General features: G+C 35.0%; 1 protein-coding gene across 10 annotated transcripts in view; it reads left to right on the top strand.

Annotated features, from left to right (window-relative positions):
* Positions 1 to 24,901, top strand: part of NBEA (neurobeachin) — a 499,111-nt gene that overhangs the window by 169,215 nt on the left and 304,995 nt on the right. For 5 of the 10 annotated variants that reach the window (XM_069882331.1, XM_069882340.1, XM_069882364.1 and 2 more), the window contains exons 23-30: positions 2,622 to 2,835; positions 4,261 to 4,414; positions 11,514 to 11,537; positions 13,885 to 14,065; positions 15,718 to 15,848; positions 16,977 to 17,084; positions 18,751 to 18,919; positions 20,260 to 20,355. In XM_069882331.1, coding sequence (XP_069738432.1) covers positions 2,622 to 2,835; positions 4,261 to 4,414; positions 11,514 to 11,537; positions 13,885 to 14,065; positions 15,718 to 15,848; positions 16,977 to 17,084; positions 18,751 to 18,919; positions 20,260 to 20,355 — 1,077 coding nt within the window. The remainder of the gene's footprint in view (positions 1 to 2,621; positions 2,836 to 4,260; positions 4,415 to 11,513; positions 11,538 to 13,884; positions 14,066 to 15,717; positions 15,849 to 16,976; positions 17,085 to 18,750; positions 18,920 to 20,259; positions 20,356 to 24,901) is intronic. The other 5 variants (XM_069882400.1, XM_069882372.1, XM_069882348.1 and 2 more) reach the window with 2 other exon arrangements.

Below are 24,901 nucleotides of genomic sequence, written 5' to 3'. Positions count from 1 at the left end.
CAATAGGAGCTGTGTGTCTGTTACTGTCAGTTCCCAAGCACCTTATTTTAAGTCTTAAAAGTAAGGCTGTTAATACCAAAGAAACTGATAAATGGGAATGAATGGGGGATAGCAAGAAAAAGAAGCACTCAGTTTTAATTTTGAAATGTGGATTTTTGTTTGAAGAGTAAAAGACAAGTGAAATGCTAGCGTTTGTTATGTACCTATATACACCCATAAACACAGTGAATTTCTAAGATAAACCTTGAATGAAAAAGATAATCTGACTTTGTACTGACTACTGTAGAAAATTCCGTGTGTGTGACTTTGGGACTTTTCTGTTCTTTAACATCTTTTATTGATTAACTTCACCTATAGAAATGTAAATAACTCAAGCGTATTATTATTTGTTAGGATTGAAATGATTCATACATCTTAATGAACATTTATCTGATTATTGTAAGACAGAAGAGACAGAGTATTTTCCAGATATTTTACCTTTAGCTACTCACAAAACTCCTAATAGCATGTAGATCTCCAAATTATCTACAAATTGTGTACTCCTCAGGAGTCTGACTCTATAAGTTACTTAAAGTACAGTTATTTTCCAATAAAATCAATGATGAAATACAATGAATTGTTTTAAGTCTGTAGCCGTTAATATCTCTTTTAAATTTTTTTCTAAAAAAATATTATCAACTGTGTAACCACCGGAACTGTTGTTCTCTATCAATCTCTTCTTTGGCGGTTTTAAAACACCCTATGAAATGTAAGCTGTCCATAGTTAAATTTTCTGTTTAAATTAGGTTAACTGTAATAAAGAAAGAGGGAGATTTGTAAAATAAAACAGAAATCAAGATATTATTTTCATGAAGTAAAGACCAATGAAAAAATTAACATGGCTGCAGTAGGGACAGATGTTAGAGTTTTGATTGCAGTATGTATAGGAACCACTACCTTAGATCTGATCTTTTTGAAACCACTGAAAATAAAGCAAAATGCTTAAAGAATGGCCGCCCAGGTGTAGATAGAGTTGGGTTTTGTGGTGATTAGTGCAACGCACATCAAAACTGGTTCTTGCAAAGACTGTTTTATTGGCTAAAAAGCTGTTCTGTTATGGTGCAATTATCATAACTGCTGCTGCTGCCACCACTGCCTATGGTTGTACCCAAAAGGGAACAAGTGGTATGTGAACAGTGTTGGTAACCTCAAATTGTCTAAAAACAGATCTACAGTCAGCTTCCCACCTTACCAGTAAGAAGTGAACAGTCTTTTTTTCACGTGGACGGAAAGGAAGCATCAAACTGTACATCAAAGTACAAGATGGGACTGTTTACTTCTAAGAAGAGTTAATGCGTTTATCAGTAGTCAGTCAAATGTTGAGGAATGTGAAATTCTTTCCTGTGGTCCCAGCTATAAGAGACTGTGAATGGAACTGAAAGCATGTTGGAGAAGATTCATTCAAAGAGTTCTAATCTTGCATAAGTCTAAGAAAAAAACAAAATAAATATATAAAGATAATACTAAGGAAAACACTGGAAATTAAAACAATAGTAACAATTTAGATGCAAGTACATAAAACTGAATGAAGGAAACTTGCATGGCTTCTGAAATGCTGGCCACAGAAAATAAAAATCAGGCTGTAGATCTAAGAAGCTTTCCAGCTCAAGTCTGATGCTATTTTCATTTTTACGTTGCTAGCACAAATATTTTGTAAATATCTTTTTGCTTTTAAATGTGCAGATTTAAAACAGTGTGCTGAGCTCAAGAAAGGAAAATGTGAGCAAAGCAAGTATAGTTTCTATTTTGACAGTCTGAAGCTAAACTAAAGTCACTTTAAAATAAAGGATAAGTCTTTGTATTTCTTTCTTTCAGAGATGTTGCACATTATAAGTAATTTTGTTGTTATGAATATTTTCCTCAAATTCAGTCAAAATGTTTTCTATTTACTACTTTTTTCCATCCCAGTATTTGCATCTATGTCTATCTTTTACTTTTGTCTTTAAACACCAGGTGAAACAGTTAGGACTGTGTAGGTATTGAAAGGAAATGATATTCACACCCAACCCCTGTTGGGAGAATCTAAAGAACATTGTGAGGACCCCTAAAACTGTTAACCAATTAACAAAGTGTAACAAAATTGGCAAAATGAGATTTAGGAGGCTTGATTTGGTTCTCTAACAATCCTGCTGAAAAGACCAAATAAATAAATTGATTTTGAAAAGGGAGCAACTGTCTAAAGATATGTACATTCTTTCCTTGAAGCCATCACTGTGTAGTTAGTCCATGTTGTGGGTCAAATAGTCAAAGAAAATTATGTTATCAGCACAAAAGACTAGTTGTTTCATTTTAAAAAAGGCTTGTCGCTGCTGACCTTGTACATGCTACACTTCATCTTTTCTGTAAATCTTCAGGTGAAGAACCTGAATGTGTAGTACATTGTTGAACAGCTGAAAGCAAGGCCAACTATAACCCATCAGTGCTGATTGATTTGAACTGGAGCAGTACCATTACTGAATGATACTACCTGTCTTTGAATATCAACATCTCCTGTAGTTTTTGCTGGAGTGCATTTGTAGCCCATCCTTTCTCCAATTCCAAGATCTATTCACAAACACATTATTTCTTGTTTATATAGGCAGTACAGGGTCGATCTGTCACCCAGCAAGACCGGGATTTACGTGTTGACCTAGGATTTCGAGGAATGCCAATGACAGAAGAGCAGCGACGACAGTTTAGTCCAGGTCCACGCACAACTATGTTTCGTATACCAGAGTTTAAATGGTCTCCCATGCACCAGCGGCTCCTAACAGACTTGCTCTTCGCACTAGAAACAGATGTACATGTTTGGAGAAGGTAGATGGCTGTTTCTTCTTTAACTCCTGTTCTGTGTTTCCATCAACAAAAAAAATCAGAAGTATTGTAGAGGGGATGTTACTGGGACAGTGGCAAGTGAAAGAGTTGGTGTTGGGTGAAGTGCCCTTCTGCATCTTGTATTCTTTTTTTACCCCTTCCTAGCCTTTAACACCTCTGTTTCACAGGTAACAATTTATGATTTTTTTAAGGGTTGTGTAACTCATGCATACCTAACTAAACTGAGCTGCTCTTTCTTAGGATTAGCATTAGAATCTGCTGCTTCTGTTTCAGACATGAGGAAGACTTGGGAGCCTGCTAATGGCCATGTTTTCAGTTAGTCAATTAAAAGAGAGCTTCTCTGTCTTCAAACCTTATAAATAAACTCTTTCCTAATAAGATTTTCTAAGGAATCATTCTTTCTACCTGACATTTTTTTTTTTTTTTGCCTGCCAGCTCATACTTGTAGTTATTTGTGATGGTTACATTGTATAACACCAATAACAGAGATGCTCAATAACTTATTGTTATCAGAGACCTTTGGTGTAATAGGCTCTATTTAATCTAATTTCCAGGACAGAATATTTCATTTTCAGAAAATTTGAGCATAGTTATATCGAAGGACCAATTTGTATTGTATTTAATTTCCAGTTTGGTGAAATGTTTTGTGGTAGTCCCTGGGAAATACAGAATTTTTTGTTATTATTTTTATTTTTTTTTATCAGATATGGGGGGTGGGATTGTACTTGTGCTTAGGTAATGCTTGGAGATTAAAGGCTCGGTTTGTATTCTTTCAATTGATGCCTTCAATTTTTGTTTGCTTCCTGGCAACAGTGTTGTATTTGGAAACAACCTCAGTATTTTCAGACAGTGTTTTATATTTTGAGGAAGTGATTGTTTCATGGGACAGTTTCTCACCTGAGAAAATTTCTGCTGAGATTTCACCTACTTTTACTCGCATCTGTGTCTTGCAAATCTATTACTAGTGCTAAAGTTAATATTGGTTAATAAAGTTAATATTAGGTCAAGGTATCACCATATAAGCAAATTTCTCCTGTAAAACACTGGGAGGTATTATCATTTGGTGCTATCAAGGGTGCTTCAAATGGCTCTGGTGCAGTATGGTGCACTCTTAGTAATATTTAATAACTTTTCCAATGAAGAAACAACCCCACTGCTTTCAACAGAACACCTGTGAGGTACTGATTGATGGGAATAAAAGGTTATGAGTTATTGTTCTCAAGTGGGTATCTGAAACTAATCCTGATGTGAAAGCAGATAGCAATCAATTTGTTCATTAGACTACACTTGGTTGTATTTTTAGGCAATCTACATGCAAAGTTTCACAGTCTGGTTCTAAAGAATAAATTTGTCTGAACTCTTGTTTTAACTGTTTGATTTAATACATCCTTTCTTCTGTTCTTGCAGTCACTCCACAAAGTCTGTGATGGACTTTGTCAATAGCAATGAAAATATTATTTTTGTACACAACACAATACACCTCATTTCCCAGATGGTAGACAATATTATTATTGCTTGTGGAGGAATTTTGCCATTGCTGTCAGCAGCCACATCCCCAACTGTAAGTACAATATTTCCACCTAGTGGTCATATTAGAAATTGTTGTTAAAAGTACAAACCACTGTTTGCAGTTGACTTTTATTCTTTAGGGATTCCTGTCCCCTCTCCACTAATTCCCTCAGGGGGAAAAAAAAAAATATTGAAACTGTTAAGCTTTGATATACAGAGTGTTTATAATATTTTTGAAACACTGATTTTATTACAGAATTTGTGCTAAGTAAGACTAATATTTCATAACTATTTAGTATTTCATTTGAAAGAGAAGATCATTAGGATTAATCACAATTACTGTAACAAAATTGCATGCTTTATGATGGCTAGTAATTGATTCATAAATCTGCGTGGCACGGCCACTATTTCTTTGCATGCTAAATGATACCAGAAGTCATTCTGTCACTACTCTGTTTACTTCTTCCTCTCATAGGTACTGGCCTTCGTTTCCTTTGGGGGTTTTTTGTTCCTATATTGAAAAAGGCTGATATTTTTATCCACTCTCTGTTCCTAGTAGGTTGTAAGTTTTAAGGTGATCACAGCTCAGGCAGGCAGAGTAGCCTAATAGAATGCTTTGTGGAAAAGGGAAAAATATTTTGTTAATATTTGTATTATAGTAGTAATTACATTATTTTAATGTGATACCTTGTCTGTGCGTGTAATCACAGAATGATTTGAGTTGGAAGAGACCTTAAAGATTATCTAATTCTGCCACCCCACTGCCATGGGCAGGGACCTCCCACCAGACCAGGCTGCCTGAGGCCCCATCCAACCTGGCCTTGAACACCTCCAGGGATGGGGCAGCCACAACTTCGCTGGGGAACCTGTGCCAGTGCCTCATCACCCTCATTGTGAAGAGTTTCCTCCTAATGACTAGTCTAAATCTGCCCCTCTTCAGTTTATACCGATTCCCCCTCATCCTGCCCCTACAAGCCTTTGTAAACAGTCCCTCCCCAGCTTTCTTGTAGCTCCCTTCAGGTACTGGAAGGTTGCTGTAAGATCTCCTCGAAGCCTTCTCTTCTCCAGGCTCAACAGCCCCAACTCTGTCAAGAGTGTTCTCATATGGGAGGTGCTCCAGCCCTCTGATCATCTGTGTAGCCCTTCTCTGGACCCATTCCAACAGTTCCATATCCTTCTTATGTTGGGGATTGCAGAACTGGGCACTACTCCAGATGGGGTCTCACAAGAGCAGAATAGAGGGGCAGAATCACCTCCCTCGACCTGCTGTAATATGTGTAACTATTTTTTTAATAATAAATGTTTTTCCTTGAACATCCCAGTTCAGTCAACTGCTGTTAGTACTAGTCTAACAGGGGAAAAAATGAGACCCAGAAGGGACAAAGAGGCCCCTCTGAAGTATAACATGGCTAGGAGGCAATGGAGACTATGCATGTATTTTAGCAGTAAAAGCTCAGTTTCCTGTTCTAGCTATTCAGCAACTGAGATTAATTTACTTTGCCTCTACTATTACTTCCAGTTAGCTAGCAAAAAAAACCCAACCCTGTTTTGCATGGTTTTCTTTGAAAGTTATGAATTTAGGGACTAGCAATTGGCTGAACATCAATATGACTTTCAGTCAGACAATTTCAGTTAACAATGGCTAAATTCCATATCTTTACTATTTTAAATCTGTTAACTGTAAAAATATTTGTTATAAGGAGAAGTGCAACACTCACAGGAAAGGCTTTAGTTGTCCATAGACACAAGAATGACATCAAGTTTGCTGAATAAAAAATTTCACAAGTGCTTCATTGTAAATATTGACGAGGATGAAGAAGGGCACTCCAAGCCCTCTTGAGATGCAGGCTGTACTATTGGTCTTTAGATAAAAGGACATTGGGAGATATTTTTAAAACAAAAATTTTAGGCATGGTCTTAGTGTTTTTTTCAGCTCTTATGCTGGTTTGTAACACTGTAGAGCTGTTCCATCAAAAAAAGAATTATGTAGTTTTCTATTTCCATTTTATTTATTCTGGATAATAAATACATGGTTTTCTGTGTGTATAGATAGATAGCTGATACTACTTTATAAATTACTTATAAATTTGTTAAAATATTGTGTGTCGATACTGCCTTGCTACAATAGCAGTGATTTTCATGCGTTGATACAAAAAACTATATTTTCGAATTTGTGCATTATGCATACATTTCTCCCCTACATGGGGACTATGTGTATTACTTAAATGCTCAATTTTGCCATCTGTTTAGGATAATAAAATAAAATAAATTGTGAAATAAACTAATTCACTAAAAGATAGGTAGCTGGCTTTGAAAGGAATTAATCCTGCTCTGTGAAATTTAAAAAAAAAAAATTACTTTCCCCCCAGATGTACAGGGAAGGTGGGGAGAAGTAATTGAAAAAAATTGCAAATTAACTTCACCTGGTAATAATCATTATTGTCTAGATGATAATTTCATAATCACTTCCACCTAACAGAGAGCTGTTTCCCTCCCATACAACTGCAATGACATTCTGTCACTGTCTGACCATAAGTATTAGCAGGAAGGCAAATTTATTCATCATGATGACAGATGTAAAGAGCCCAGAACATCCTTCTTATTTCTTAGAGAAGGTGTTTTCCCTCAATATTGTTTGGGATCACATTTATGAAGGGCATCAGACCACTTCTGAATATCCATTGTATGATGAATATGAATAGGAGTTTTGTACTAATTCTCAGATTTCTAATACTTTTCCACCCTTGAGCTGCTGTGGAGAGTGGTTAGACTGGAGGTTAGGAATGTATTTCTTCTGAGTCCTAAGTGGGCAAAGTAGTCCCGTGCTTGCAATCAGTTAAAAAGGACTCTGTCTCACGTGCCTCCTTTCCTGAGCTGCTAATTCGAGGAGAGAAGAGGTCTGAAACTGGAAGATTTCTTTGACCTCTCCACTGCCTAAAAACACTTAGGACAGTATAGTGATACTTCCTTTCAGAATAACTCTTGAAGGTGGAAAGAGCCAATACTCTTTCTCCCTCCCTGATTCAAAGAACCACAGAATGGGTGTGATTAGAAGGGTTCTCTGGATGTCTTCTGGTCCAACCTCCCAGGTCAAGCGCGGCCGCACAGTTACTTAGGACTGTGTCTGTGTGTCTTTTGAGTATCTCCAAGGACGGACACTCCACCACATCCCTGGGAAACCTCTAGCAGTACTCAGTGACCATAGCAGTGAAAAAGTGTTTCTTGATTTTCAGATGGAACTCGTGAGAGCGTGCTGTCCCCGTGTTGCAGAGCTGCCTTACTAGGTCGGCCTAAGGGCCTGGTTGGTTTAGCGTTCTTCCTCCAACAGTTTGCAGCTTACATCAAAATACAGAAGTCTTAAGCAAGGCATATTGATTGCTCTAATGATACATCATTTCAGCATTTAGGATTTTAACAGCCAGAGGGAGTGTCCAGATTGTCATGTTTAATAACTACTGAGGAATTTATCCTTCTAAACTTTATCTAATCTTTTTGGAAGCTACTTCCTCTTTTAGCCTCCATAATATCCTATGGCATTGAGTCTGACAAAATAATCCTATAACCTTTGATGCACTTCTTGTCTTTGAGATTTGAATCTGCTTAAATGAATAAAATCACTATGTGCCTTGCTGTTCGTGCTGTGAAAGGATTGGTTTATCATGTCTTTATTCATCTCCATATCATTTATGACATTTTAGGCTTGAGTCATACCTCCTGGTTTGCCTATTTGAATCCATAGCGTCTTCATCTTCTTTTAGTCTGTTGTCTTTGGAAGCCTCAGATCCTCCATATGTTTATTCTGTGGAGCTTTTCTGGGGTGTCAAAAGCCTCACATTTTGTAGGTCCTGTAGAATACATATATTCAGTTTATCAAGAAGTATGAGCACATTTTACTTCAGTTTTGCCTTTTTCACTGTTGTGAAACATGACTCAAATATTCCCACTTTCGTATTCCCTTGGGACCCATATTGAAATTTTAAAGTAGCAATTCCCTCTTAGCGTGTTGTGTTTGTGGCTTAGGATATGTAATTTACATCTACTTCTAAAAATTAATTTACTTTTTGATCTGGTATAATGAAATATGACAGCAAAAAGGCTATAAAACTGACAATGAAGGTCTTTCCCCCCTTTTACTTCCAGATGATAAACCAGGATGGAATTCAGGAGGTGAATAGGGTAAATTTAGGTTAAAGTACATACGTGTGGACTGGATTTTGAGCCAATGAAAATCTACTCAACAGAAACAAATTATTCTGCTCTCTGTGATGTAGACATTTAGTGGCTGGTCAGCCAGATGCCTGTAGGGTCCACCGACTGCTGTGCTTGTTAACCTGGAGTTGAATCCAGCTTCTTTTTATGAGGTAGCTTGTTTGTTATCTAATGGAGACTATGACAGATAGAAACACATAGTTCGTTTATCAATCTCACTATCCTGCTTATCCATAGGTTGCTGAGTTCATTGTGTCTGTCTGAGTTCACACAAGGCCTCATCCTAGGCTGCTGGTTCTTGAACAGTCCTATATGTCTGTTACGAAACTCTCTTCTCAGCAATCTGCTATAGAGGTAGTTGTTATTTCATGTGTCCCATTGCCTCTCATTTTTTTAAAGGCATTTCACCTATTTCTCATTAGTAGAATAGATACTGAATATTGGATGCTTGCATCAATTAAGGCTATGTGCAGGAAAGAACCAAGACATAAATATAGCAAAATGACTTTCAGAATATTGGAGGAATTGCAGATTTATTTTTTTTTTCCATTCTGTGCAACAAGTTCTGTATTGTGTTCCCTCCCTTGAATACTGTCACAGTTTCTTTAAAAACATGTCCATTTGGGGAATTCACCATTTCAAAAAGATCTTTTCCTTTGCCTAATTAGGATTTGTATTGAAATGGCAATTCTTCTGGATGAAAAATTCTTCCGTGATCCCTTGTCTACTGTTGAACAGGCAAATTTAATTATGGAATTGCCTCACTATTGAATTCTTGTAGTATAAATTTATCTTTTGCCTTGCTTTTTTTTAATCTAGACTAGGATGAGCTCAATAGTGCTGTGAATAGGAGCTATTCAGTATGAATAGGAAGAGGAAAATTAAAAAAATTCTTTATCTCTAGAAACAAACCACTCACAAATCTGTGAGTGGCTCAAGAGCAGAGTGCAGGTCATAAGTTTGTATGGAATACAGGGGAAAGTTTACTGTAAGTGACAGTAACCTATTATGATGTTTTACTCTTTGCCTTGATTTCAATTCTGTACCTCTTCTGTCTCAGATTCTGTACGTGGACTTGCTTCAAATGCTGGTGTTTTTAAGGATTGTCAATTGTATATGTGAAATGATTTTTGGAACAGAAGTATATATTAACAAAATCTTATAACCAGTTTAGTTGTTTTACAATATAAAATGGAGTGTGTTCCACTGTTGATTCTGATGTCTTGATTATTAAACTGGGGGATATTAGTTAACTGCCAATATTACGAGGTGATCATAAAATATAAAACCAGTTTCCTTTTTTTTTTCATTATATGGGAGAGGTCTTGGAGGCTTTTTTTTTTTTTTAGTTACAGGTATAAAGAAAACATTTTTAAGATAGTGTACAAGTGTGAAAAAAACGTATTTGGGGTGCTCTAAGGAAAAAGGTTTGCAGAAGATACTTTCTGTTAATAACAGCAGGTTGCCAGATAAAACACTTTGTGTACAAGCTAGGAACTTGAAATAATCATTGCTTACTACAAGGGCAGCAGCTGTGACAATGACTTGATGACCCTGAATAAGGCAAATAAGCTTGAGGAGTTGGAATACGTGTAACAATTGAGAGCTACCTTGGAATACAGATTCCCAGACCCTTTGCAATTAATTTGTTTTTCCACTTAGTATATAAAGTCTATAATTCCAGTTCTTGCTTGCACCCTTTAAAACAGCAGCTCTCAAATTGTGATCTGAGGGCTGCTGGTGTTATGTGAACGGCTGTCTACAAAGCTCAAATAAACATTTAAGGCAGCCTTTTATTAGGTCTATGAAATAAAAAACAAGATGAGGTATGTTTCAATATGTTCTGTTTGTAATGTTAGCATTATTGTGTTCATGACTTGTGTCATGCCACAAGTGCTATGTGATATATAACAATTCTGAGAATAAACAGTGACACACTGCTGTAAAAATTGTCAGCTAGTAATCGAGAGAAGATAGCCATAGGTTAATTCTCGAGGTGCATCAAACTGTAAAAGAGGAAGACACATTTAAAAACTGGTTGAATGTGGCATTTTCCATACCAAAAGGAAAAAAGTTCATTTCAGCTTGTTTTCTTTAACTAAGATTAGTTTTTTTCCACTATGCAAATGACAAAAATAGCAACGTGCTCTTGAAATTCAGTTTCTTTCTCTTTTTAAAACATACCCAGGGAAAACATAAGAAATAGTTCCTAGGCCATAGCAGTAAGAGAGAATGTGCTTCCACCTAAAACTAAAATATAAAAATTTTACCTGGCTTTTTAATTGTGAACATTGAAATTTGAAGACCAACTCCTCAGTTCCAGGTGCTTAATGAAACTTGATTTTTTTCTTCCTGTGGTTCAAAAACATTCAAATATCCAGTGTGATATTGGTTTGGGTTGAAGAAATCACACCCAAAAAATGTAATACATATAATGAACTATGTGTTGCTTCAAAGGAAGAAGCATTATGCATGAAGAACCAGTTTCCTTTTTGTGATTTACATTTGTTTGTCAAAGCATTTTAAATATATTTTCCTCCTTACACAAAGATTAACTACTTTTTTATATTTAAGTTGAATGGCTTGTTGTAAAACGCTCATTTTATTTCTGTATAATGAGTAAAGACATTACTTCGGTTTACATTGCTTCATAAAATTGCTCTATTTGCTATATAAAAGATATACATTGGCTTGGAAGAATCAGTGTTCACATGATTTACAGTTTTCCTTTTCTTGAGCACAGCTATCTCTTAGAAATCCTTATTTTCAAATGTTCATGCTGCGCTGAAATGATTTGCTGTTTTAAATATAAATTAAACAATTGTTTAATTCCAATATACTAATGTGTTTCAATTTTAGATTGTATTTTTAGTTAACTTAAATAATTTTCTTTTTCTTTTATTGTTGTGATGTGTTGTCTGTTTTGTCTGTTGCATGTCCAGGGTTCTAAGGTTAGTATTGCTGCTGTAAGTTTCAGTTTTTTTGCATTTTCAAAAATACATTATTTTTGATCATTTAATATTTTGGCTTTTTTATTATTATTATTATTTTCTGATATCGCATGGTAGGATGTGAATAGGAATATATTTGGTGTAATGGTTAACTTTTCATAATGTGTTTTCCTCGAGTAAATTAATGCATTATCAAGTATGATCATTACAGTTAGCTACCAACTGAATGTAGGCACGTCTGTAAGCTAATTTAAGTTATAAATGTGGTTGCCAATAGCTCTTACCCCTTAGCTCGTTAACTCTGAACATGTTAATTGTATGGGAGATTTGTTACTTCTCTTAAAGTATGCTGAGTAGTCTTAAAATGTTGATCAGTTCACTTTTTAATGAGTTTTTGAGCTACAGCAATCTAATAGTGCTAATATCTGAAGGCACTTGATCAACAATGGAGCTTATATTAAAGGTCGTTACAATATGTGTGCTGCATTTAACAAGTAGAACCAATGGTAAGTTTTTTTGTAAAAAAATGTCAGTCTTTTTTTTTCTTCTTCCGTCCAGGAGGATTTTAGGAAGATTTGTAAAAAAGAAGTTTTGGTTTTTTTTTTTTTCCCCCAAATCAAAGTTTGCAAGAATCTTGGTAAAATACACTGAAGTGTTATATGAAATGGAATTATTACATTGCTTGCAAAAAAATAAAGCAGTAGGCATTTTGAGAAGGTTTAAGAATGTGACTGATGCAATACAGTTGAAGATTGAGAGAAATCAACAGTAGGGAGTCACTGGGCTGCTAGCAAGCCTGATGTTATTTCAAGCATGAGAACATGAGTTCAAGTTTCTGTAACCACCTATGAGTTTTAATAACAGACTGTTATGGCTATATATTCTTGCAAATATATTTTCTTTGGATGAGGGCTTTAAAAAATGATGTTCCAACCTGTTATAAAAAAACCAGCAACTTCATTTTCCAAAAACTAGGAATATAGCACGCTGTGTGCAAGGGAGACCTGGCTAAAGAGGATAGGCTGGAAGTCATTCTTCTGAGAGTTATCATTTTAGCTTTTTTGTGATATTATTGGGCAGATCAGACAGACGACAGCCCTTTCCCAATCACTCATGTAACTGACACTCACGAGCCTTTAGAAGAAATTAAATGAAGTTAATTAAATGAAATTTAATGAAACAGTTGTTTCATTAATACTGTTTGACACAGTTTGCACTTCTATAATTTTTCATGTAGAATCATGAGTGAGGATACCAATTTCTTAGAAGTCTAAAAATAAAGGATTTTTTTAATTTTTTTAATTCATTTTTTTTGGAAGGAAGTGGTCTGAATAGCACAAACTATAATTTGAATTTTTTTATACCTTTCTAAGCAAATGAATAAAAATTAATGAACACAACAGAAGCTAATACTTTTCAAAGAGACTGAACTCTGTGTTCTGAAATCTTGTTGCCAATGAATAAGAATTGGTCATCTGTAAACAATTTTAAAAATATTATATAGGCATATAAATGTGGACACAATGAAGTACTAAATCCCATTTTCAGTTTTGCCTAGCTTTACAGGTAAAACTGTTTAAACAAATACTTTTTGTGAATGCCTTTGAAAACATGTCTCTGGACATCTAAGTAACTTTTTGGAGAAGAACATTGACCCCATTTTACCTTTGATAAATACTGAGTTCATTCAGCATTTTCCCATGGATTCCCATTAAGTAGAGTCCAACACTGCATGAGGAAAGAAAAAATGGCCATTCTCTGGGAAATGTGAGCTGCATTGCTCGTCATGTTGTTACTTCCCCCTGGTTGCTGTAGTGAGGGAGTAAACCTGCTGTCTTCTAATCTCAAGGGGGATTGGAGTCTGACAGGTTGCTTTGTGGTGTAAGCATTCCCAAGAAGAATCAGTTCTTGGAAATGGGGTAAAACTGTCCAGTTTTTCCCACTCCAGTCGTCACATTTACTTATTTGGCTAAAGGAATGTGCAGGCTATACAGAACATAATTACTTTCATCCGTTACCTGTCAGTTTGTGTAGCCTATGGATTAATGTAAGAATACATTGCACCCTTATGTACCGTACATCATTTTACTACCTGGCCACACTATGTAATAGCCGATAACTTTCTCATTTATATTACTTTTTCTCGCCTATTAGAGCATGTAATGTAAATAATTTTCTCACTCTTCATGCCGTCTTACTTTAAATTTCACTCACAGTTTGTGTTAATGGTAATAGTAGAATAGTTTTAAATAACTTTTCTATGTATATGTAATTAATGATAACAATATAGATTTTTATGTGTATGTGCTGTCTTTATTGCTGTTTTGTTCAAACTGTTTAATTCAATTATCTCCTTTTAAAGACTGAATTGGAAAATATTGAAGTGACGCAAGGAATGTCAGCAGAGACAGCAGTAACTTTTCTCAGCCGTCTGATGGCAATGGTTGATGTACTGGTATTTGCCAGTTCTCTAAATTTTAGTGAGATTGAAGCTGAAAAAAATATGTCTTCGGGAGGCCTAATGCGACAGTGCCTAAGGCTTGGTAAGTCTGCAGACAGTATGTATTAAATAATTACTCGCAGATCAATGAGCCAAAGCTGGATCAAATATTGATGCATTTAGGAAAGGACTTGTACTGACTATGATGTGATAGAATAAAAATCTCATTTATTATTGATTTGATGCTGTTTTAAGGTCAATTCAATTCAGGCACAAGTATAAGTTACAGAATCACAGGCTTACAGAATCATTTAGTTTGGAAAAGACCTTTAAGATCAAGTCCAACTGTTAACCTAACACTGCCGAGTCCACCACTAGACCGTGTACCTCCAGGGATGGTGACCCAACCACCTTCCTGGGCCGTCTGTTCCAATTCCTGACAACTCTTTCAGTAAAGCATTATTTAACCTAAAACTACCCTGGTGCAACTTGAGGCCACTTCTTCCTGCCCTATTGCTTGTCACTTGGGAGAAGAGAACACCCACCTCTCTATGAACTCCTTTCAGGTAGCTTTAAAGAGGGATAACATCTTCCCTCAGCCTCCTCTTCTCTGTTGCTCTTCTGTGGACACCCTCCAGCCCCTCAATGCCTTTCTTGTAGTGAGGGGCTCAAAACTGAACAGAAGATTCAAGGTGCAGTCTCACCAGTGCCAAGTACAGTGGGACAATCTCTTCCCTAGTCCTGCTGGCCACACTCTTTCTAATAAAAGTCAGGATGCTATTGTCCTTCTTGGCCACCTTGGCACACTGTTATAATGATAAATGTTAAAATGTTAAATGTTAAAAGCTAGAATGATGTGTCTGAAATTGTCCTTTCTTATGTATTTCAAGTTGTGTATGTTAAATATAAGCAAATGGAGAATGTTTTTTTTATTTCTTAAACCTGCTTTGCTATCTGCCTGTTACAGGCTTCCTTATCCAAGTCTCCATGGATTTGGAGGACTACTTGTAGGCTATTCAAAATTAAAAGTAAGGGATGCAGGTGCAGACTCTCTAAACCTTAATATATGCTACAACAGTCTGGCACCTCTCTTCATTATTTACTTCTATATACTGTTACAATTCATTTAGGAAATTGAAAAAAAATATGAATAATTCAAACTGTTTTATGCAAACTTGATCACTTTATCCTTTTGAACATTGCATTTTGACTGTCATCTGGCATGATGCTGGTTTGCTAATGTCATGTTCCACATACTTTTTCATCTCTCGAAGGATGGATAATTTTTGTGCTCAGATTTTGCCCTATTATTATGACTACCATTTATTATGTCTTTGATAATTACGAGTCATTATAACTTGTGATTTATTCACAATAATCAATTTTCATCAAATTCTAAACTACTGCCCACTGTTTTTTCCCATTCTAGCTGTACGTGAATGCTTTCAGTGTTTAAGTGTTGATAACTGCTCAATAACATGTGTGAGCTCTAGTTCAAAGAATAATAATTGTACTATTTTAATAGTGATATAACAATTATATAAAGTATTTAGTTCAGATAAAGAATGAAATGAAAAAATCACCATAATGCTTCCTATGTACTGACAGGGTGTTTAATGTGAGAACAATGTTGCACTTACTATTTGGACATGGTTATGGACATATCATACTAGATGTACAGATTACGTATTGATGTTATGAATATAATAATGATAAATGATTCTAATTTGTAGCATTTTCATAACTTCTTTGTAGTGTGTTGTGTGGCTGTGAGAAACTGCTTAGAATGTCGACAAAGGCAGAGAGAGAGAGTGAACAAGACATCATTAATCAGCAGTAAAACTCAAGATGCTCTTCAGGGTGTAACTGCAGCAGCAGCAACCAAGGTAAAACAGTCTCAGCTACCAACAGCAAAGTCTGCACCACTCTTTTATAGGATCGGAAAATAATCATAACTGCCTTCTCAAGTATTTGGCAAGAGCTTAGTTTTTTTTCTGTTAACTGGCATAAAATAGGAGTGTCTGAGGGGGTTTATTGTAAACAAGAAAATGTTAATGCAACAGTATGACTGGAGCAGTTTTAAACAGCTTTTTCACTCTTGCTTGGTCTACTTCAAAGAGCAAGTCCCCCTACTCACATCTGTTGTATGTACTTCATAGCTTTTATTATTCTGTCAGGGCACTTGCAGTTTTGATGAAATCCTGCAGACACATCTTTGTTCATGGAACATTTGAGTCTCAGTAACTGCAACAGACTTTTACATGCATATTGACATCACTATTTTCTATGCGATTTCAGGAAAGAAATTTGTTTAATATTCAATTGCCACTTAGTTTTTCTGGTTTCATTAATTTGTTGTTCATCTCTTTTTTTTAAGTTATTTGCAGCTTGGGAGTCCTAAAGCTAAAATCTCTAAGAATTTAGCAGAGCACATGAGTAAAGAAAAAAAGTGTAGTATTTGTGTGATGTAAAGTGTACCTTTTTCTGCTGCTATGTTTTCATTACTAAATTAAATGTTTTTTCTTTCCTAAGGACTTTTTTCAGATAGCATTTACGAACTCAGCTCCTTTCACAATATTATTTCAATAAATCTCACAGAAATATTACATTTCTCATGTTATCACATTCAGTGCAAAGCAAATCAGTATAAGGAGACTTTTAGGTTTTGAGGTATTTTAATCTGAAATAATCTTATGGTGCATATTATTATCTTAACTCTGGGAAGAGATACAGTTGTTCTGAGGTACTAGGAAGATGTAACAATTTTTATCTAAATAGTTAGTATGATGACAATAACAAAACTTTGCTTTATTTCTAGAACCCTTGTCAGTGTTATATTGGTAGTATATCGGTAGTAACGAAGTATCTAAGATTGATGTAATATCTAAAAATGGTATCAAGTAAACAGAGTTTACTTGATAAAAGTTTTACTTTTACTTTTACTTGATAAAGTTTTAACAGAGATGCTTTGATATTTGGGAGGGAAAAAAAATCTCACTACTTTTTATTTTTAGACTCCCCTTGAAAATGTCCCTGGAAATCTTTCTCCTATAAAAGACCCTGATAGGCTTCTTCAGGATGTTGATATTAATCGTCTACGAGCAGTTGTTTTTCGTGATGTGGTGAGTAATATGTGCTGTAATTCTTTCTTCTGCAAAGTCATCACTTGTATTTTGAAAGAGATTTTGATTGTACTGGAATTAAAAATATCCTTCTTGTGTTGTACTTCATATATTATCTGCAAACCATCTGCTTTGTAACTACCAGCCACTTTCTGCACTTTAAATTCATTCTGGTGAGCTATTTGAGAATAGTAGCTAACTCTGCTTAACAGTCAGACTTGATCTTATATTAACCAGATAATTACAAATAGAACAAATCGGTTATGATCTGTGTTGATTAAAACTGAATTACTAAAGATGCAAGCTGTTTGTTCAACCAGAGTAGGAGGAAGAATTATTTTACAAATTACAAAACTGCAGCAAATTGTTTTATCAAGACAGTTTTTATTTCTGCTAAACATAGATATTTATACATATACTGTATAAAAAAATTTATAAGAATGTTTTTCAGATTTATCTGCAATTGTTTTTAGCAAAATAACTGTGCCACAATGTGTTTGTTTTTGAAATTAGCTCAATAGGAATTGTTATTATATATGCAGAAATAAATATGGTACGTTTAAACTTCTCCAACCTAATATCAAGTGGATTGAATACTCGTTAGAAAAATAAGAAAGTAGAACTTTAAAAAGAAGAAAGTAGAGCTTCACACACACACAAAAAAAATTATCTTTCAGTATGACCTGATCATGTTGAATTCTGTCACTCATTCTTTTTTTAACTAAAGTAGTTGGGAATAGGAGAAATATTTTTTCTGGCATTTCTATGAAGGAGTTTAATAACAGCATATCTAGTTATTTTAAGAATTGCAAAAATGTGTAGACAAATTGAGTACCACTCAGAAAACATGGAAAGCAAGCGCTGGATTTATAATAGAAAATGCATACGTGTGGAATTGTGACAAGGTGAAAACACAGTAGGAGTAGATAGAGACTGAAGTCTTAATGCTGCTGTGTTGTAGTTTACATCATCATCGTAGACATTTTGGCTGAACTACAGCAAATTAAGCTCCGTCAGGATGATACTTAAGCCGCAGATGGTAGTTGCCATAGAACAGCAGACTTTCGGGTAGGAGAAGAGGAAGAAAGCAAAATTGTTGTGGTCCTGGCATTTACTTAAATCAGAACCCTGGAAAACTAGGATTGCTCCTGACAGTTGTGTTGAATGAGAAGTCAGAATGTACAAGCTGGGATTTATTGCTGTAAGAAAAACAATTGTTTTATCCCTCCTGCTTTTACATGCTACCAGAAGGTGTTATGCTTAGTAATGCATCCAATATTAGCTAGAAAAGCATCAACCAACTTAGTTTTCCCTCTCAGCAGTAGTACTTCTAGTGGCAGGAACTTTTGGAATCTCAGCCCTGGGGAAGCAAGTGTCAGTTACCCTTGCTGCTCAGAAGCCTCAAAAGCTCTCTCAAAGCAGAATCACACCTCCAGACTGAAAAGCCCATGTTCTCCACAGTCCCATTAATTTGTGCAGCTTCCAAAGTATGCTGTGTGCATAGAACTCCACTGAAAATCCGTTAGATCTATGTAATCCATTTAATGTTATGTTAACAGATGTAACATTTCAGAAAGGCATTATTTATAAAGCCTTGTGATGATTTTCTGTGAAAATTCTATGGAAATGTCTGGTATTATAATCTCTTCCTTTTACTCCAACACAGGATGACAGCAAGCAGGCTCAGTTCTTAGCTTTGGCAGTAGTCTACTTTATTTCTGTTCTGATGGTCTCCAAATACCGTGATATACTAGAACCACAACGAGAAACTGCAAGGTCTGGGAGCCAGGCAGGTAGAAATATCAGACAAGAAATAAATTCTCCAACGAGTACAGGTATATTTGTTTTATTCCAATGTTATTTTTCATTTGGATATGCAGATTTTTTTTTAGATGTGTAATTACTTTATGACAAAGTATTTTCAGTGATTAGCTTAAGATCCTAATAGGAAATTACTTGCTGCTGTCTTCCTTTATAGTTTGCTTATAGGATATAAGTAATTTTCATTTGCAGATTGCTTTTTTATGGCTTTTTTTTTTTTTAATTTGAAAATAATTAAAAAGAAGCAGGGTCCCTGATGGAGTTAAAGTGGTAAAATACAAGACAGTTGATCAGCACAACTTCCTGAATCTGTTATTTGATAGCAAGAACAGATATCTATAACTCTATACTATGAAACATACAAACAGCAAACACAGCTGTTTGCCCATGTGAACTCCTTTTGCTTGAATGAGGAGGTTTTTGCAGGGGTAGTGGAAGAGGACTGTGTACTTTCTTGGAGTCCTGCTGTGTTGGGTGCCTGCATTTAAAAGCTTATTGAAGCAATATAATAAAAAGGAAGCATTTCTATTGCCTTCTTTGGCTGAACTGTTTCTGATTTGTAGTAGTAGTAGTGGTTTTTACTAGCATGTGTTCTTTGGCCTGGGAGGGAGGGAGTCTGTTAGCTGTCAGAACCCATCAGATATTAGAGATCCAAACTTTATCCTGCTTTGTTTCAAATATTTTGCACTCTCAGTTCAGTAGTTTTTTTTCAGAACCCTACCTTCTGTGTTAGAAGAGGTGAAAACAGTAATTGAATTTGTCCATGAAGCTCTTTATGTGTTTTTTTCTTGTATTGATTTTTAATTGCTTTCTTCATTTATGGAGTTGCTAATTTTCATTCTTGAGAGATATTATCTTTCATTTTGTGTCAAATTTACATTTACTTATTACTTTATGCTTCATCATGATATTTTTATTTACTACTTATACATAATTTTTAAAGTCCATGTGCTTGTAGGCTTTCCATTTCAAATATACTACATGAATATAGTCAATTATGAGAAATCATAATTTTTGTGCCTTCCTCGTTATATGTAAAGGTTCTGCATTAAGAAACTATAATTTTCAGTGAACTATTTCACCCATGATTGTCTTGCCTGTATTCGTGTATGTATCTATCTGTGCCTCTTTTTTCCCCCATGAATGTTTCTCTTGAAGTGCCCAAATAATAGGTATGCTGTCTCCTATCTCTTGATACAGAACTTGTTTTCTTCCTTGAGAAATGCTTTTTTTTGTTGATAGTACCATATTTGCATGTTTCAATGAGATAGGATATCTGTCATGGATCCACAGTGGACCAGGCCACACATGAATACTAGCTGGCTCACATTTGATTCCATGATTTTCTCCACAGTTGTGGTCATACCATCTATCCCTCACCCAAGTTTGAACCATGGATTCCTTGCCAAGTTAATTCCTGAGCAGAGCTTTGCCCACTCATTTTACAAAGGTAATACAAACATCATCTCCTAACCTGTTTGGGTGTTCTTATTTAATGTAATGTAATTCAAGAACTAACTGTGATGTAGTTGTTGATAAATAAGTATACGCCTCAGGTTACATGGAGATCAGACCTGATGATACCTTTAAAACTTCAACTTCCTGCCTACATTTCTCTAGGGCATCTCTTTCCCACTTTTACTACCATTTATTAATTTTACTTATAATGAAATAAATTTTGAAAAAGCAGTCAGGAGAAGAAAATAAATGGAGAAAAATTTTAATGCTTTTGGTTTGTGGTTATTCTGAAGCAATATTAGGTCCATAAAAATAAAATCGGACCTACTTTTAAAATATTGGATGCCACATATAGCATGTAGTACTTTTTTAGTACTCCCTTTCCCCATATCTTTTCCTATTCTTCTGCCTCCCTTTCTCACTTTTTTTCTTGCCTTTTGATGGTATGTAAACCTCTGATATTGTATGTACTGTGAATTATTTTATGCCTGTTAATGTGCTGTGCTGTGCTTTTCTTAAAGGAAACCGCTTTTGTGACCAAAGCAACTATTATATGTTTTGGGCCTGGTTTGTTTTGTTGTTTGTTTGTTTTAATAGATACTATAAACTCTAGGAAATATATTTTTCAGATGTCATTATTTGAAAAAGAGAGGATTACCCGAGTATAACTTTAGCCAAGTTTGCATGTACATTTTCCCATTTATTTGCACGTACTGTGCTGCAAATACAGAAATGTTAAATAAGTTGAAAAGCTTAATCTGATGAAAATGTTCATGGTTTAATTTTGGAAAACCTCATTGGGTAAAAGGATTGATTTATAAAAAGCCTAACAGATTTAAAATTGCATCCTGTATATGAAGAAAAAAAAATAGTTAACTTCTACTTCAGTAATAATGCAGCTTAGGTCTATCACATGCTGTTGTAGGAGCATTATGTTAAAATTCTCATTATATCAGCTTCAGCTATCACTATGTTAATCTTGGATTTCTTTAACTTTGGTATGTGCATGTATGTATGTAATAAATAATTTTAAATTCTAGCAACTAGTGAGTAAGAGTTTGTGATTTTGATTAAGACAATTATTGTCTGCCATACAAAGAAAGTAAGTTATTTTGGATCATTCAATTTGCTGGTGTAATATTCTTTGTTGTGACATAGTTACATTTCTGTGATGTAATCCGTCACTGATAAAAAAAAAGGAATCATTAGGTTTTAGTTCAGAAGAGTGCTACACTTCTGTCTGGTAGTACAGAATAAATCCCTAAAACTGTTTCTGCTTTTTATATTCTGAACCCAATTCATCAGTTGTCAACATCAACCAGAAGTGAAATAAAAAAATAGAAGCCAACTCTGTCAGAAAAGTCCAAACCCATTTTATCATTTCAAGAATCTTTTATTCCAGTGGGTAAGCCAATTGATTTCCTTCTGGTGATCTGATACACTTTCAGATGTTGCCAGCAAGCATGTAATATTTGAATAGTATTTTAAATTTTAAGGTATTTTAACATATTGCAGAGTGATTTAATGTAGCATTTAAAAGTAAATACATACTTTTAAAGTAAATCCTATGTATTTAAAAATGCTTAAACCATCCATTTATTACATGGAATTAAAGCCTCTGTATTTTATTAATTTTACATGATGCTAAATTAATTTAAAGGGTTCATTCTTTGTCAGTCCAATTCAATACAACAAATTGTATCGTTGTTGCTAGAACTGTACCAGACATCTTTGGGACAGATCTCTATGAATTAAGGGAGACAGATTTGCTGCTTGAAAGAAACCTATTTTTAGTAGAGGGACTCTATCCTGGAAATTTGTGAAGGAAAGGGTAAGGTAGGAGTAGGTATTTACTGGTATTTAAGAAAGATGCTGATTTTTCTCTTAATGATGCTTTTTTTTTTTTTTAACATGGTCCAATACCTTTAGTTAAAATACGTTTAAGGCTGTGTGAGGCATATTATGCTATGTGATTGATTATTGATGCTTCTTATGAGTACCTACGGATAGTGTCAAGTGCAGGTTACAGGAATTTTAAACGTGGTTGTACTTGGTATGAAATTTTTCAGTTCTCAGCATATGCAATGTTGACTTTTGCCTAGTTTATTGATGTTTATTATATATGAATAAAACATAGTATTGAAATGGAAGACGTTATACTTTGCAGGGAAATATATTCTACCTTTAATTACATGCATTTGTAGCTGGTAAAATAAGGATTTAATGTTTCTTTTACTGTTAATCAAATATTGTTCACAAGCCATATGTCATCTTATGGTGGTCAAAGGAGAAAGAACACACCCAAGGAGGATAAAATGAACTGATGGTGTCCATGGCTACCATTTAACACTAAAAATGTTTATTTCTTTATAATGTTTTATACATCTTTTTTTTTTTCTTTATAAGCTGATCCATGAGGAGGAGAAAAGCGTGTGTAGATTTACTCCTTCTAATAAGTTTTTTACAAGCGCTTGGGTTTCTCCTTCTAGTTTTTGGTAACATTAAAGGGTCTTCAGTACTTTTAAAATAGTGTGTGCTTAGTTAGACAAAGCAGAACTTGCAAAATGAGAAGAAAACTCCCTTTCTTTTCAATTTAAGTCAGATATAGTATTACTGTTTGGAGTAATTTATTATCACAGCCTCAAGGAAAATAGCAGATCATAAGTATTCTCTTGCATCTGAAGCATGTCTGAGAAGCACAGTCCTACAAAAGTAAGTGTTGCCAGACTTTCTTCTTTCTGTTCACAATACCAAAGAATTAGAATGAGTTAGGCTTTTGGGATATCAAATGGCTCAGTTTCTCTGCATTTGTGAAGATTTCAGAATGGAGGGTTTAAACCAAGAACTGTTTAAATGCAAGAGCCTGGTTCATCAAATCTTTTAATCACACGCAGCTGAAGAATAGTTCTTCCACATAATTAAAATATGGAGATGTAATAAAGTTGCATTACAAATCTCTTTGCCAGAAGAGGAGAGTTGTTTTCACCTGACTAGTCAAAGCTGATAGCAACGTTCTTTATGATTCTCGCTATCTCTATGACTGTGGGTATTGCAGTATGACCAAAAGCTCTGTAGTAGATTTCCATTTTTTATCTCAAAATCATTGGTCATATGTGAGTTGTGCTTTATGGAAAATATCAGTTGTGAATCAATGTTTGAGCTATTCCTCCTACACTCCATTTGTAATAGGTGGAGAGAAGTTAGGGCACATTTAGGGTACAACTCATCTGGCCTGCTTTAGAGATCTACTTAAGAGAGATAAATTGAACAGTAGAAATCCCTATCTCTTTCCATTTACTATTGATGTCATTGTAGACCTCTACATTGGTCAGATTAATCACAGCTCCTTTTACTAGGCTTAACTGAACTCCAGATGTGAAACTTAATTTGTGACAAAAGCTGGCATGAAATTCTTTGATCTCAGGCACTTAATGCAATCTAATGACATTATGTGCCTTAGTAATATCCCTATCCCATAGATACCTGGAATTTTTTACATATATATTCATAGATACATAGTCTTCTTTGTGACTACTACATGTAGATAGTTTGAAAGCAGAAACTTTGTATCTGTCTAAACATTTATGTAATGTCTTCAACCTGATGACTGGTAGGCATGTTCCCTTTGTACCTGGCATCTAATAAATCAACAATGCATATCATTGCCCCTCCAATAGCCCTTAATTTCTTCTCTACCTGTATACCAATATGTAATGCCACTATCTGCACTTTCCTCCACTGTAAAGTATTTTTGAATATTAATTTGTTTCACTCTATGGTTGAGGGCATTTTCAGTTTTATTCTTTTGTTTTATAAGTGTTCAAGTCTCCTTTTTTTTGTTTGCTGAGTGCTCAAAGGAGACTTTTCCTTGCAGTCTACAGTTCTAGTAAACCCCTTCATAAAAATCTTCACCTTTCATCTTAAGAAACCTATTCCACAAAGATCTTCTGTGAGAAATCCTAGCTGTGTGTATTTGGCAGGGAAGCAGTGCTAGAGCTTAATTTCTACTCATGGTGAAAGGAGATGGTTTCAGGTCCTTTGAAAACTTCCTTTCAAATGCAGAAGGATGAAGATAGTCCCTATAAGCAAAGCTACTTCCTATGGAAGGTAGGCAAGCTGCTTCTGTTTTATTTTGCAAGCAAATACATGAAATTAATCTTAACATCAGAGAAGGTTCAGGTTTTTGTTAGGAGAGTTATTAAGATTCTTATAAGGCATCTGACAATCACGCATTCTGAAAGTTGAACTTGTCAGTTCCTACAGCCATTTTAAGATAAAATTCTATTAGTCAAGACATCATTAGTGGTCTTTACATTTGTCCCTTTGGTCAGCAAGTGCTACCTTTGTGAACTGAGGACAAAATGCTGAAATTTGTATTTCTGTAATGGCAGCAGTTGGCATAATTTAGAAAATAATGTTTCGTTCTCAGTTGATTTCTCTGGCAAGTTAGGGCCATTTTCCCAAAGTTGGCTTAAAAATATCTTGGTTATGGCTGGAAGGTGTGGAAGTGAAGACTGGAAAACTGATAGTAGCCCTTT

The sequence above is a fragment of the Phaenicophaeus curvirostris genome, chromosome 1 (genome assembly GCF_032191515.1).
Source record: "Phaenicophaeus curvirostris isolate KB17595 chromosome 1, BPBGC_Pcur_1.0, whole genome shotgun sequence".
Taxonomy (NCBI): Eukaryota; Metazoa; Chordata; class Aves; order Cuculiformes; family Cuculidae; genus Phaenicophaeus; species Phaenicophaeus curvirostris.
The sequence above is the reverse complement of the archived record's forward strand: the minus strand, read 5'-3'. Positions and strand labels throughout refer to the sequence as shown.